General features: G+C 43.0%; 1 protein-coding gene across 1 annotated transcript in view; it reads left to right on the top strand.

Moving 5' to 3' along the window:
* Positions 1–12,664, top strand: part of SHPRH (SNF2 histone linker PHD RING helicase) — a 207,931-nt gene that overhangs the window by 182,981 nt on the left and 12,286 nt on the right. Inside the window, 1 exon segment of the mRNA XM_068231979.1 lies at positions 12,139–12,219. Within this exon segment, the coding sequence (XP_068088080.1) occupies positions 12,139–12,219 (81 nt within the window).

The raw sequence follows: 12,664 nt of genomic DNA, 5'->3' as shown, positions 1-12,664 counted from the left end.
AAAACCAAGTCCGCACAAAAGGCGGAATAATGTAAATGAATAAAGATAACCTAATGGGGCGACTGCGCTCCCTGCTGGAGGCTAGCAGTCACACAACTACAGTGGATAACAGTTTCCAAGTCTAAAGAGTATACCTGTCTCTAGACGGGCTCACTAAGGGGATAAATAAGGACAAAAAGGAAAAAAGGCACGGGGTCAATTTGGACATATAGGTATCCTTGACATGATAGACATGGTAACAGGGGTGAACCAAAATTACAATTCTCAAAGAAAATACATAGAAACCATGAGGAATGTACTGTGTCATTCACTCAGACACCATCCAAAATCTAAAAATACCTGAGGTACCAGGTTTTCCTGGGCCTGACGGGAGCCACCAGGAAGCAAAGACGCCCATCGTCCTGCACAACACTTCCAGAGACATTCATTCAAATAGAAAGAACTGCAGACAAAAAAGAGGGAAGAGTATTAAACATTCAAATAGGCAAATAATTCATTGTGGTCTGTACTCAATATTGAGTCCAGTTGGAGTCAGTGTTTGTAAAAATCTGATCCAACGGGCCTCTTTATGCAACAAAGTGAGTTCCCTATTGCCACCCCTTCTCGGGGGAGGGACTATGTCTAAAACACAGAATCTCAGCTGATTGGCGGAATGACCCGCCATAATAAAGTGTTGGGCAACTGGGGAGTCGATTTGAAGTGGGTCAAGCCCACGTCTCAAGGCTACATTAATTTTAGACCTGTGCTCAATAATGCGCTCCTTAACGGCTCTAGTGGTTTCACCTACGTACATTTTACCACAGGGGCATTTGATGCCATAAACGACATACTCAGTATCACATGTGGCATAGTGGGAAAATTTGACTGGAAATCCTTTCATGGGGTGGTCAATACTACTCCCCTTTAGAACCAATTGGCAACATGTACAATGTAAACAAGGAAATGTCCCCTTACGAAGCGGGGCCAAACGTCTCTGAGCTCCAATCTTACAGGAGCCCATATCCGCCTTAATCAAGTGGTCTCGTATTGACGGTGCCCTCTTGTAGGCAACCATGGGCACCTGCTTAAATGCAGGTATCTCTGAGCTGATGGAGCGCAAAATTGGCCAATGTCGCCTGACCACATCAGTAACTCTAGATGATAATGTGTTAAAGGATGTAGCCAAGATCATACGGTCTTGGTTACCATTACCCCTGTCCCTTCGGGATTTCCTCAACAAGTCAGTTCGCTCGCGTTTCATAACTTCTCTTTTTATGCGTTCAACTAATTTTTTGGGATAATGTCTGTCTACGAATTTAGATGTCATGCTAGACATACGTCTTTCTACCTGTTGATCCTCACTAACGATTCTACGCACTCGCATGAGCTGCGACTTAGGTAAAGACTCCCGAAGGGACCTGGGATGGAAACTGTTAAAGTCCAGGAGCGTATTACGATCCGTGGGTTTTGAAAATAAATCAAATGTCAACAATCGACCTTTTTTGTGTACACTGACATCGAGGAATGCAATGTGCGACAAATTAACATCAAAGGTGAATTTCAGGGCGGTAGAAGCCCCTTGCAGTTCTGCGTAGAAGAGGTCAAAGGATGACCGGGACCCCGCCCAGACCAGAAAGATGTCGTCAATATATCTACGCCAAACACAGGCGTGTTTCTTAAAAAGGTCGTTGCGGTATACCCAGTCCTCCTCGAACCTCTCCACGTATAAGTTGGCATAAACGGGCGCCACATTAGAGCCCATAGATGATCCTCTTTGCTGAAGATAGAAAGTATCCTGAAAGAGAAAAAAATTCCTCTCGAGGACTAGTTCAAGGAGGGACATAACAAATTCAACCTGTAGTCCATTAACTGTTAGGTCACCCAGTAAGGACTGCCGAACTGCCGCCTTTCCCTCAGTGTGTGGAATGCACGTATATAGTGACTCTATGTCTAATGTGATTAGTAAACAATTCTCGTGAGGTAAAACTAGCTCACTCATCTGGTTAATGAAATCCGATGTGTCCCTAATGTATGATTTCTGGTTAATCATATATTTTCTCAGGACCTTATCCAAGAAGATCGCAGTGTGGCTAAACACAGAGTCACACCCAGCCACGATGGGTCTCCCCGGTGGCTGGTCAAGTCTCTTGTGTATCTTGGGCAAGCAATAAATGACCGGTGTTACAGGTTTATCATTATATAGGTATTCAAACAGTTTTTGGTCAATAACATTGCTGTCCAATGCATCACACAAGATAGCTTTTAATTCTTCCAGAAACACATACGTAGGGTTCACATCCAACTTTCTGTATACCCTTTCATCGTTCAGTTGTCGCAGGATTTCCGCTATATAGTCACTTTTGTTCATAACCACAACCGCTCCACCCTTATCAGCTGGTTTAACAACAATGGAGGGGTTTTTTTTAAGATTAAATAACGCTTCCTTCTCAGCCCGACTAAGATTGTGTTTAACATAAGGCACAGTGCCTCTTTTAAATTCCACTTCCAACTTAGCAAGATCTTTTTTGACTGATTTAATATATGCCTCCACATGCTCATTACCTTCAGGTGCTCTGTTACCTGTGGGAACAGAAAGATTAAGTGTCTTTGCATCATACAAGGCTAAGTTAGATACAGTTCTTATACTCATGGGCTGTCTGGAGAAAAAACTCTTCCATCTGAGTTGATTAGAAAATTTCTCAAACTCAATGTCTAAGGAAAAAAAGTCTGGGGTGGCTGTAGGGCTGAAAGAAAGTCCTTTTGCTAGTACTGATAGTTCATCAGGAGTCAATAAGTGATCAGAAATGTTAATTACTGGTGAAAGGTCAGGCTTCCCAGTTGGTAATTCAGAGGTTACGTGCGATCCCGAAAGTAATATTCTCGTCTCTGTGTCTGTTTTGGTTGTCGTCTCTTGGGGGGCCGAGAGGATGAAGGCCCTGTTGCCCCTAAAAAAGAAGATGATTCCGACATAGAGGAGCCAGTAGATGGTGCCGGGGAATTTGGGGGCTCCACTCCCTGCCTTTGAAATCTGCGCCGTGGTTTTCGTGGACCCCTTCCTCCTCCTGGGGTACCTGGGGCGCCTTTCTGTTGCCATCGATACACGTACCCAGATGTGTAGTCCCGGCAATCCCTCTGGAATTTCTCCTTCTTATTCTGCAGGATCTCCTTTTTGTATTTCTCTAGACTATCCTCCAGGAATGCTATCTGGAAGTCAAATGCCTCTTTGTTTGTTTTTTCCGAGATTTTCTTCCGGATCTCAGTCGCCTCTGTTTTAAATCCTGGTAGTTTCTTATAAATCCACTCTACATATAACAAGATAATATCAAAGGAAGATTTGTTAAGTATACCCTCAAAACGGCACAAAAATTCACGATCATCAGTGAAAAGGTTAGGACGAATGTGTGACCTGATGCCCCTCGGTATCTTCTTATTTTTATAATACTCAGCCAGTGTCTGTCCATGAAGTTCCAAATCAATAATATACTTTTCAATTTTATCCAAATCTTTCCAATCAACGTTTGTACTGTCAATATCGTCTAGAATTTTACAACAACCTTCTACATTACTTAATATACGTTTGACGTCTTCATCCAAGTATGAAAAAATGGAAATGCTGCCAGATTCATTAACCAGATGAGTGAGCTAGTTTTACCTCACGAGAATTGTTTACTAATCACATTAGACATAGAGTCACTATATACGTGCATTCCACACACTGAGGGAAAGGCGGCAGTTCGGCAGTCCTTACTGGGTGACCTAACAGTTAATGGACTACAGGTTGAATTTGTTATGTCCCTCCTTGAACTAGTCCTCGAGAGGAATTTTTTTCTCTTTCAGGATACTTTCTATCTTCAGCAAAGAGGATCATCTATGGGCTCTAATGTGGCGCCCGTTTATGCCAACTTATACGTGGAGAGGTTCGAGGAGGACTGGGTATACCGCAACGACCTTTTTAAGAAACACGCCTGTGTTTGGCGTAGATATATTGACGACATCTTTCTGGTCTGGGCGGGGTCCCGGTCATCCTTTGACCTCTTCTACGCAGAACTGCAAGGGGCTTCTACCGCCCTGAAATTCACCTTTGATGTTAATTTGTCGCACATTGCATTCCTCGATGTCAGTGTACACAAAAAAGGTCGATTGTTGACATTTGATTTATTTTCAAAACCCACGGATCGTAATACGCTCCTGGACTTTAACAGTTTCCATCCCAGGTCCCTTCGGGAGTCTTTACCTAAGTCGCAGCTCATGCGAGTGCGTAGAATCGTTAGTGAGGATCAACAGGTAGAAAGACGTATGTCTAGCATGACATCTAAATTCGTAGACAGACATTATCCCAAAAAATTAGTTGAACGCATAAAAAGAGAAGTTATGAAACGCGAGCGAACTGACTTGTTGAGGAAATCCCGAAGGGACAGGGGTAATGGTAACCAAGACCGTATGATCTTGGCTACATCCTTTAACACATTATCATCTAGAGTTACTGATGTGGTCAGGCGACATTGGCCAATTTTGCGCTCCATCAGCTCAGAGATACCTGCATTTAAGCAGGTGCCCATGGTTGCCTACAAGAGGGCACCGTCAATACGAGACCACTTGATTAAGGCGGATATGGGCTCCTGTAAGATTGGAGCTCAGAGACGTTTGGCCCCGCTTCGTAAGGGGACATTTCCTTGTTTACATTGTACATGTTGCCAATTGGTTCTAAAGGGGAGTAGTATTGACCACCCCATGAAAGGATTTCCAGTCAAATTTTCCCACTATGCCACATGTGATACTGAGTATGTCGTTTATGGCATCAAATGCCCCTGTGGTAAAATGTACGTAGGTGAAACCACTAGAGCCGTTAAGGAGCGCATTATTGAGCACAGGTCTAAAATTAATGTAGCCTTGAGACGTGGGCTTGACCCACTTCAAATCGACTCCCCAGTTGCCCAACACTTTATTATGGCGGGTCATTCCGCCAATCAGCTGAGATTCTGTGTTTTAGACATAGTCCCTCCCCCGAGAAGGGGTGGCAATAGGGAACTTACTTTGTTGCATAAAGAGGCCCGTTGGATCAGATTTTTACAAACACTGACTCCAACTGGACTCAATATTGAGTACAGACCACAATGAATTATTTGCCTATTTGAATGTTTAATACTCTTCCCTCTTTTTTGTCTGCAGTTCTTTCTATTTGAATGAATGTCTCTGGAAGTGTTGTGCAGGACGATGGGCGTCTTTGCTTCCTGGTGGCTCCCGTCAGGCCCAGGAAAACCTGGTACCTCAGGTATTTTTAGATTTTGGATGGTGTCTGAGTGAATGACACAGTACATTCCTCATGGTTTCTATGTATTTTCTTTGAGAATTGTAATTTTGGTTCACCCCTGTTACCATGTCTATCATGTCAAGGATACCTATATGTCCAAATTGACCCCGTGCCTTTTTTCCTTTTTGTCCTTATTTATCCCCTTAGTGAGCCCGTCTAGAGACAGGTATACTCTTTAGACTTGGAAACTGTTATCCACTGTAGTTGTGTGACTGCTAGCCTCCAGCAGGGAGCGCAGTCGCCCCATTAGGTTATCTTTATTCATTTACATTATTCCGCCTTTTGTGCGGACTTGGTTTTGTAATTTGAATTGGCCTGTCCATATTAGGAGTCCTGGGTGGTCCCTTGTTTGTTTAGACTTTTGCTAGTTTCTGCACTAGCTTATCCCTGTGGGTCCCCATCTGATACGTACCTTTGTTTGCGCTCCAGCGTGGCTACTCACTTCCTGCTCATCGAGAGCGTTGTGTTGCGCATGCGCATCAACTCCTGAAGGCCTGGCGTCACTCCTGGCTGGAGGAAGTGACGTGCCGCTGGGGCACTTTCACTCCCTAGACATCTCCATACGGACTATGTGTCCGCGGAGATGACGTGCGCCCTCACGGCTTCACCATAGTTGGTCTCCTATTGGCCAATTCTCCGTACAGCGGGGCGTCATGGGATATTTAAAAAACGCCCGCTGCCATTATCTTTTGGGTTCCCACGTTCTAGCGTATTCACCGCTGTTGGGAAGGTAAGTCCTTGATCCTAAATATCTTGTGTTAACCAAAAGTTTTTTCCTTAAACGTTGTTTGATTTCTAACTATGCTGTTTTATCTCTGAGATGCCCCTATCCACATCTATCCTATTTATTATTGGGTCGTTTGCTTAAAAGCATTAGGGTGCCATGTGTTCAATATATAGATTGTGTTCATTATATGAACTGTATATACATCATAGTGTGCATTATGTAATTGTGGACCCCTAGACTTTTGACATCTGGGGTCACTCTCTTATTGACAATCTGTCTTGTTCAAGTCATAGATACACTTGGCATCACCTTGACATGTTTGATATGCATGATAGGGCTTATTTAAAACTGTACTGTTTTTTGTTATATGTAAACTGTTTGGTATGTGCTGCAGGTTCAGACACCATTCCATATGGGGCAAGGTTATATTTATTAGTACCTTTTCTTTCTCTAGGTTTTGTGTACGCCTGGTATGTTCAGGCGCCCCCAGTATATCACTTGTTGATTTTTATTTGGTTTTCCTCGCCTGATTGAGCCATACAGGTTTGCATGGATTTCTATTTGCCTTTCTATGACTCGCATGTAATCAACTTTCTGCACTTTTGAAAACTTCTAGCACATCTTGGTATACATCTTTGCTCTCTAGGACCAATGGGTGGGTATGAGGACTGATATTTACTAGCCCTCATTGTATGTATTCCGCCTGGTCCTCTTGGAGAATACTCCTCATGATTTTTCTATTTTCTTGACCTACTCTTCATATAGATACATTTCTCAGGTACTATGATGTTTGGTTTTAACTCTTTTACTGAACTATGAATTACACTCTTGGGTATATGTTTTACTTTAACTTTCTAGGCGTGTTAGGTTTTTGGATTGAACCTGGTGCATACGCCACAAATTTTTACTTGGTAGTGGGTTTTCCCTTCTTTCCCCTTGTGACCACTTTTTGTGGTCTTTTGAGCAAATGTACTTTTTGATTTGTAATGTGTTGTTGTTTGCTGTTTTTCTTTAGAGCTGGGTATCTTGGCCTGACGAAGGGCATATATGGTTACAAAAGCCCGAAACGAACATGTGTCGTTGCCTTGAAAAATTTAATACCCACAAAGCAATAATCACTTACCAAGCTAAATCAGATAGTGTTTTTATGTCTCTGGCTCTATGAGGACCCACTGCTTGATATTGAAGAATTGTGTGTTTTTATACCTTTCTATTTTTGGATATACCCTTTTGTATATGTATCAATAAAGCTTTTTCTATTGGGAATCTTTTTTGTAATCCCGAGATTGCATTGATTACATGAGTCCTTTTCTAAAGTGATACACCCAGTACATGTAGCCAGAGGTATATGTGCCCAGTACATGTAGCCAGAGGTATATGTGCCCAGTATATGTAGGCAGGTGTATATGTGCCCAGTATATATAGTCAGGGGTATATGTGCCCAGTATATGTAGTCAGGGGGATATGTACCCAGTATATGTAGTTAAGTGTATATGTCCCAGTATATGTAGGCAGGTGTATATGCCCCAGTATATGTAGGCAAGTGTATATGTCCCCAGTATATGTAGGCAGGTGTATATGCCCCAGTATATGTAGGCAGGGGTATATATCCCAGTATATATAGCCAGGGGTATATGTGCCCAGTATATGTAGTCAGGGGTATATGTGCCCAGTATATGTAGGCAGGGGTATATGTGCCAGTATATGTAGGCAGGGGTATATGTGCCCAGTATATGTAGGCAGGGGTAATGTGCCCAGTATATGTAGGCAGGGGTATATGTGCCCAGTATATATAGCCAGGGGTATATGTGCCCAGTATATGTAGTCAGGGGTATATGTGCCCAGTATATGTAGTCAGGGGTATATGTGCCCAGTATATGTAGTCAGGGGTATATGTGCCCAGTATATGTAGGCAGGGGTATATGTGCCCAGCATATGTAGGCAGGGGTATATGTCCCCAGAATAAGTAGCCAGGTGTATATGTCCCAGTATAAGTAGGCAGGGGTATATGTGCCCAGTATATGTAGGCAGGGGTATATGTGCCCAGTATATAGAGTCAGGGGTATATGTGCCCAGTATATGTAGGCAGGGGTATACAGTGGTGTGAAAAACTATTTGCCCCCTTCCTGATTTCTTATTCTTTTGCATGTTTGTCACACTTAAATGTTTCTGCTCATCAAAAAACGTTAACTATTAGTCAAAGATAACATAATTGAACACAAAATGCAGTTTTATATGATGGTTTTTTATTATTTAGTGAGAAAAAAACCTCCAAATCTACATGGCCCTGTGTGAAAAAGGCCCCCCCCCCCCCTTGTTAAAAAATAACTTAACTGTGGTTTATCACACCTGAGTTCAATTTCTGTAGTCACCCCCAGGTCTGATTACTGCCACACCTGTTTCAATCAAGAAATCACTTAAATAGGAGCTATCTGACATAGAGAAGTAGACCAAAAGTACCTCAAAAGCTAGACATCATGCCAAGATCCAAACAAATTCAGAAACAAATGAGAACAAAAGTACTGTAATTGAGATCTATCAGTCTGGTAAAGGTTATAAAGCCATTTCTAAAGCTTTGGGACTCCAGCGAACCACAGTGAGAGCCATTATCCACAAATGGCAAAAACATGGAACAGTGATGAACCTTCCCAGGAGTTGCCGGCCGACCAAAATTACCCCAAGAGCGCAGAGAAAACTCATCCGAGAGGCCACAAAAGACCCCAGGACAACATCTAAAGAACTGCAGGCCTCACTTGCCTCAATTAAGGTCAGTGTTCACGACTCCAGCATAAGAAAGAGACTGGGCAAAAACAGCCTGCATGGCAGATATCCAAGGCGCAAACCACTTTTAAGCAAAGAGAACATTAAGGCTCGTCTCAATTTTGCTAAAAAAAACATCTCAATGATTGCCAAGACTTTTGGGAAAATACCTTGTGGACCGACGAGACAAAAGTTGAACTTTTTGGAAGGTGCGTGTCCCGTTACATTTGGCGTAGAAGTAACACAGCATTTCAGCAAAGGAACATCATACCAACAGTAAAATATGGTGGTGGTAGTGTGATGGTCTGGGGTTGTTTTGCTGCTTCAGGACCTGGAAGGCTTGCTGTGATAGATGGAACCATGAATTCTACTGTCTACCAAAAAATCCTGAAGGAAAATGTCCAGCCATCTGTACGTCAACTCAAGCTGAAGCGATCTTGAGTGCTGCAGCAGGACAAGGACCAAAAGCACACCAGCAAATCCACCTCTGAATGGCTGAAGAAAAACAAAATTAAGACTTTGGAGTGGCCTAGTCAAAGTCCTGACCTGAATCCTATTGAGATGTTGTGGCATGACCTTAAAAAGGCGGTTCATGCTAGAAAACCCTCAAATAAAGCTGAATTGCAACAATTCTGCAAAGATGAGTGGGCCAAAATTCTTTCAGAGCTCTGTAAAAGACTTGCTGCAAGTTATCGCAAACACTTCTTTGCAGTTATTGCTGCTAAGGGTGGCCCAACCAGTTATTAGGTTCAGGGGGCAATTTCTTTTTCACACAGGGCCATGTAGGTTTTGAGTTTTTTTTCTCACTAAATAATAAAAACCATCGATTAAAACTGCATTTTGTGTTCAATTATGTTATCTTTGACTAATAGTTAACGGTTTTTGATGAGCAGAAACATTTAAGTGTGACAAACATGCAAAAGAATAAGAAATCAGGAAGGGGGCAAATAGTTTTTCACAGCACTGTATGTGCCCAGTATATGTAGGCAGGGGTATATGTGCCCAGTATATGTAGGCAGGGGTATATGTGCCCAGTATATGTAGGCAGGGGTATATGTGCCCAGTATATGTAGGCAGGGGTATATGTCCCCAGAATAAGTAGCCAGGTGTATATGTCCCCAGAATAAGTAGCCAGGTGTATATGTCCCAGTATATGTAGGCAGGGGTATATGTCCCCAGAATAAGTAGCCAGGTGTATATGTCCCAGTATATGTAGGCAGGGGTATATGTCCCCAGAATAAGTAGCCAGGTGTATATGTCCCAGTATATGTAGGCAGGGGTATATGTCCCCAGAATAAGTAGCCAGGTGTGCCCCAGCAGGAGGGGAGCAGCGCAGAGAAGAGGGAAAGCTATGTGTGGACAGCGGGGAAGGGCGGATGTCCACCCCCCCCCCCCTTCCCTCACCTTAAGGGTCTTTCCCTCCCTCGCTCTCCCCTCCGGAGTCCGGAACGAAGTGTGCAGCGGGCAGAAATTGCCGCCCGCTGCCCAGCCGCTGCACACTTCGTTCCGGACTCCGGAGGGGAGAGCGAGGGAGGGAAAGCCCCCTAAGGTGAGGGAAGGGGGGAGACGTCCGCCCTTCCCCACTGTGCCCATAGCTTTCCCTCTTTTCTGCGATGCTCCCCTCCTGCTGGCTGCACAACTGACAGTTGTTTTGAGTCTCCCAGCACTTGCATACAGCCTGGGCTGGTGAATGCTGTGAGCAATTTTGGGAGACGTGAAACGGCTGTGATCTGTATCAGTGTTGTCCTTGGCTCCCCCCTATCTGCACCTCCATCTACACTTTGGTGGTTTGCCATCAGACTGTGAAGGTGTAGTTTCCTACACAATTTACGGTGACATTGGGGCAGTTTGAGTCATCTAGTAAAGTGTCAAAAGCTTTATGTAAAAATGTTCTCTAAAGGTGGCCATACACTCGTTAGATTAGCAGCAGATAGATCATCAGTAGATTTTCTGATCTATCTGATGTGTTTAGGAAATTTTTTTACTAGGAACAGATTTCCAATAGATTTCAGTATGAAATCTATTGAAAATCGATCTGATGGCATTTTGTTGCCATCAGATTTCCATTAGGTTCAATGCAAAATGATAAGCCATCTCAAGAGATAAGCCTACATTTTCCAACATGTCAGATCGATTGAAATCGATCGAAATCGTCCACAAATCGATCAATTGGTCAATCGATTTGCGATCGATTTTGATCGATTGATCAGCCAAAAATCGGCTGAGTGTATGGGCCCCTTAAACAGCAGGTTTCTCAATCTCATCCTAGGGATCACAGGACTACTGCTTATAGCTCCCCATCTGAGTTATCAGGAAAATTATGGCAATTTCACCCATGCCCTACACTTGATTACTGCAAGTACCACATATTTAACATGGGAAGAAGTGGGCCAGGGATACTCATAATAAGGCTCTTTTCACGCTGACAAACTATGTCGAACAATATAATCACATGGCAAATGCAATGTGATTTAAATTGTGGTACGTTCACATTTGCTCATGCGCGGTGCAATGGAATCTGTTGGATTAATGCGAGCCATAGGGTGTGGTACCAGATAATGTGCACATTTAGAGTTGCTATGAAGCATACCTTTTATGAACTATATGCTTCACTGTATGCGTTGCATTGCGTTGTGCTGGCTCCTATTTCTTGTCACCAGTGGGTCCTAAATGGGCTTGGTGAATGGGATAGGCGTAATTCCGAATTAATGCAAATTTGTGTGACAATTTTATGGAAATGTATGCATCTTTAAGACAGACCAAATGCTGCTGCAACAGTCTGTAGTATTTACATAAAAATTAAACTCAAAATTATTTGCATCTCATTGACCATCCCTAAAGCTAAAAGAGTGACACTGCAAGGTGTGAAATGGGGGCTAGAACAAAGAAACCTGTGTCAGACTTGTTCTGGCAGTCTTAAGTCCTGTTTGTGCACTAGATGGTAATTGGCCAAGATGGTTACCTGGGGCTACCTCTGCCGAGAATCTAGCTTGTGTGTGTCAGCCCCTGACCCTCCCTTATGTGTTGCTGAGAGCCTGGCAGATCGTCTAAGCCGAGCACTAGTCGACCCTATCATTTTCCTACTGCCCCAGCTGTTGCTCTCTGCTGAAGGCTAGCTATGTGTCTGTACAGAACTTGGCTCCATACTGTCACCCAGGGGATTGTCAAGTCCGGATCCCAGCAGGTGACAGAAATGGTGAATGTGTACACACCTTTAATCTGCAGCAATGTGTCAGTAGAGTTTGGTTAATCTTCACTTTGAATGGTTTGACACTTACCATATTTGTGTCGTTATCAGTTTATTGGAGCAGTGTAAAGCAGTACGTTTATTTTTGTAACACAGCATATTTCATTCTTTTAGGGCTACAATAGTTCATAAGTTTCTGGTTAAAGCAACGATTGAAGAAAGGATGCAAGCAATGTTAAAAACCGTGGACCGGAGGTACGTATGGCAATGCTGTGGTTTTTTTACCTTTACCTATTTAAGATTTGTACAAAGCGAAATAGAAAGCTTCAAATACACCATGAACAAGTATATTCATAAGCTTCAAACCGGTGCATGATCGACTTAAAGCCTAAGTTTAGGCACATATATTTATACTTACATTTTACAGAAAATTGTTTTAAATGAATATGCATGAACATGTTTTGTAGCCACAATATGTCATTTGTACTAGTTTGTATATACTGGAAAAACCTCCCGCAGCCAGCTGTTGTACTCCCTTTTCCTTACTCATTCTGCAGCCATGCCTCTTATGAGTCATGAATGAGGTTATGAGCAGTGATGAGCGAAAATTCTTTTCGCCGAAAAAAAGCACAATTTTCGTTTCGACAGGAGACTTTTCGATCAAATATTTCCGTGTTTATTTTCGCCTAATGTCCCAGAT

The sequence above is a fragment of the Hyperolius riggenbachi genome, chromosome 4 (assembly GCF_040937935.1).
Source record: "Hyperolius riggenbachi isolate aHypRig1 chromosome 4, aHypRig1.pri, whole genome shotgun sequence".
NCBI classification, from domain to species: Eukaryota; Metazoa; Chordata; class Amphibia; order Anura; family Hyperoliidae; genus Hyperolius; species Hyperolius riggenbachi.
The sequence above is the reverse complement of the archived record's forward strand: the minus strand, read 5'-3'. Positions and strand labels throughout refer to the sequence as shown.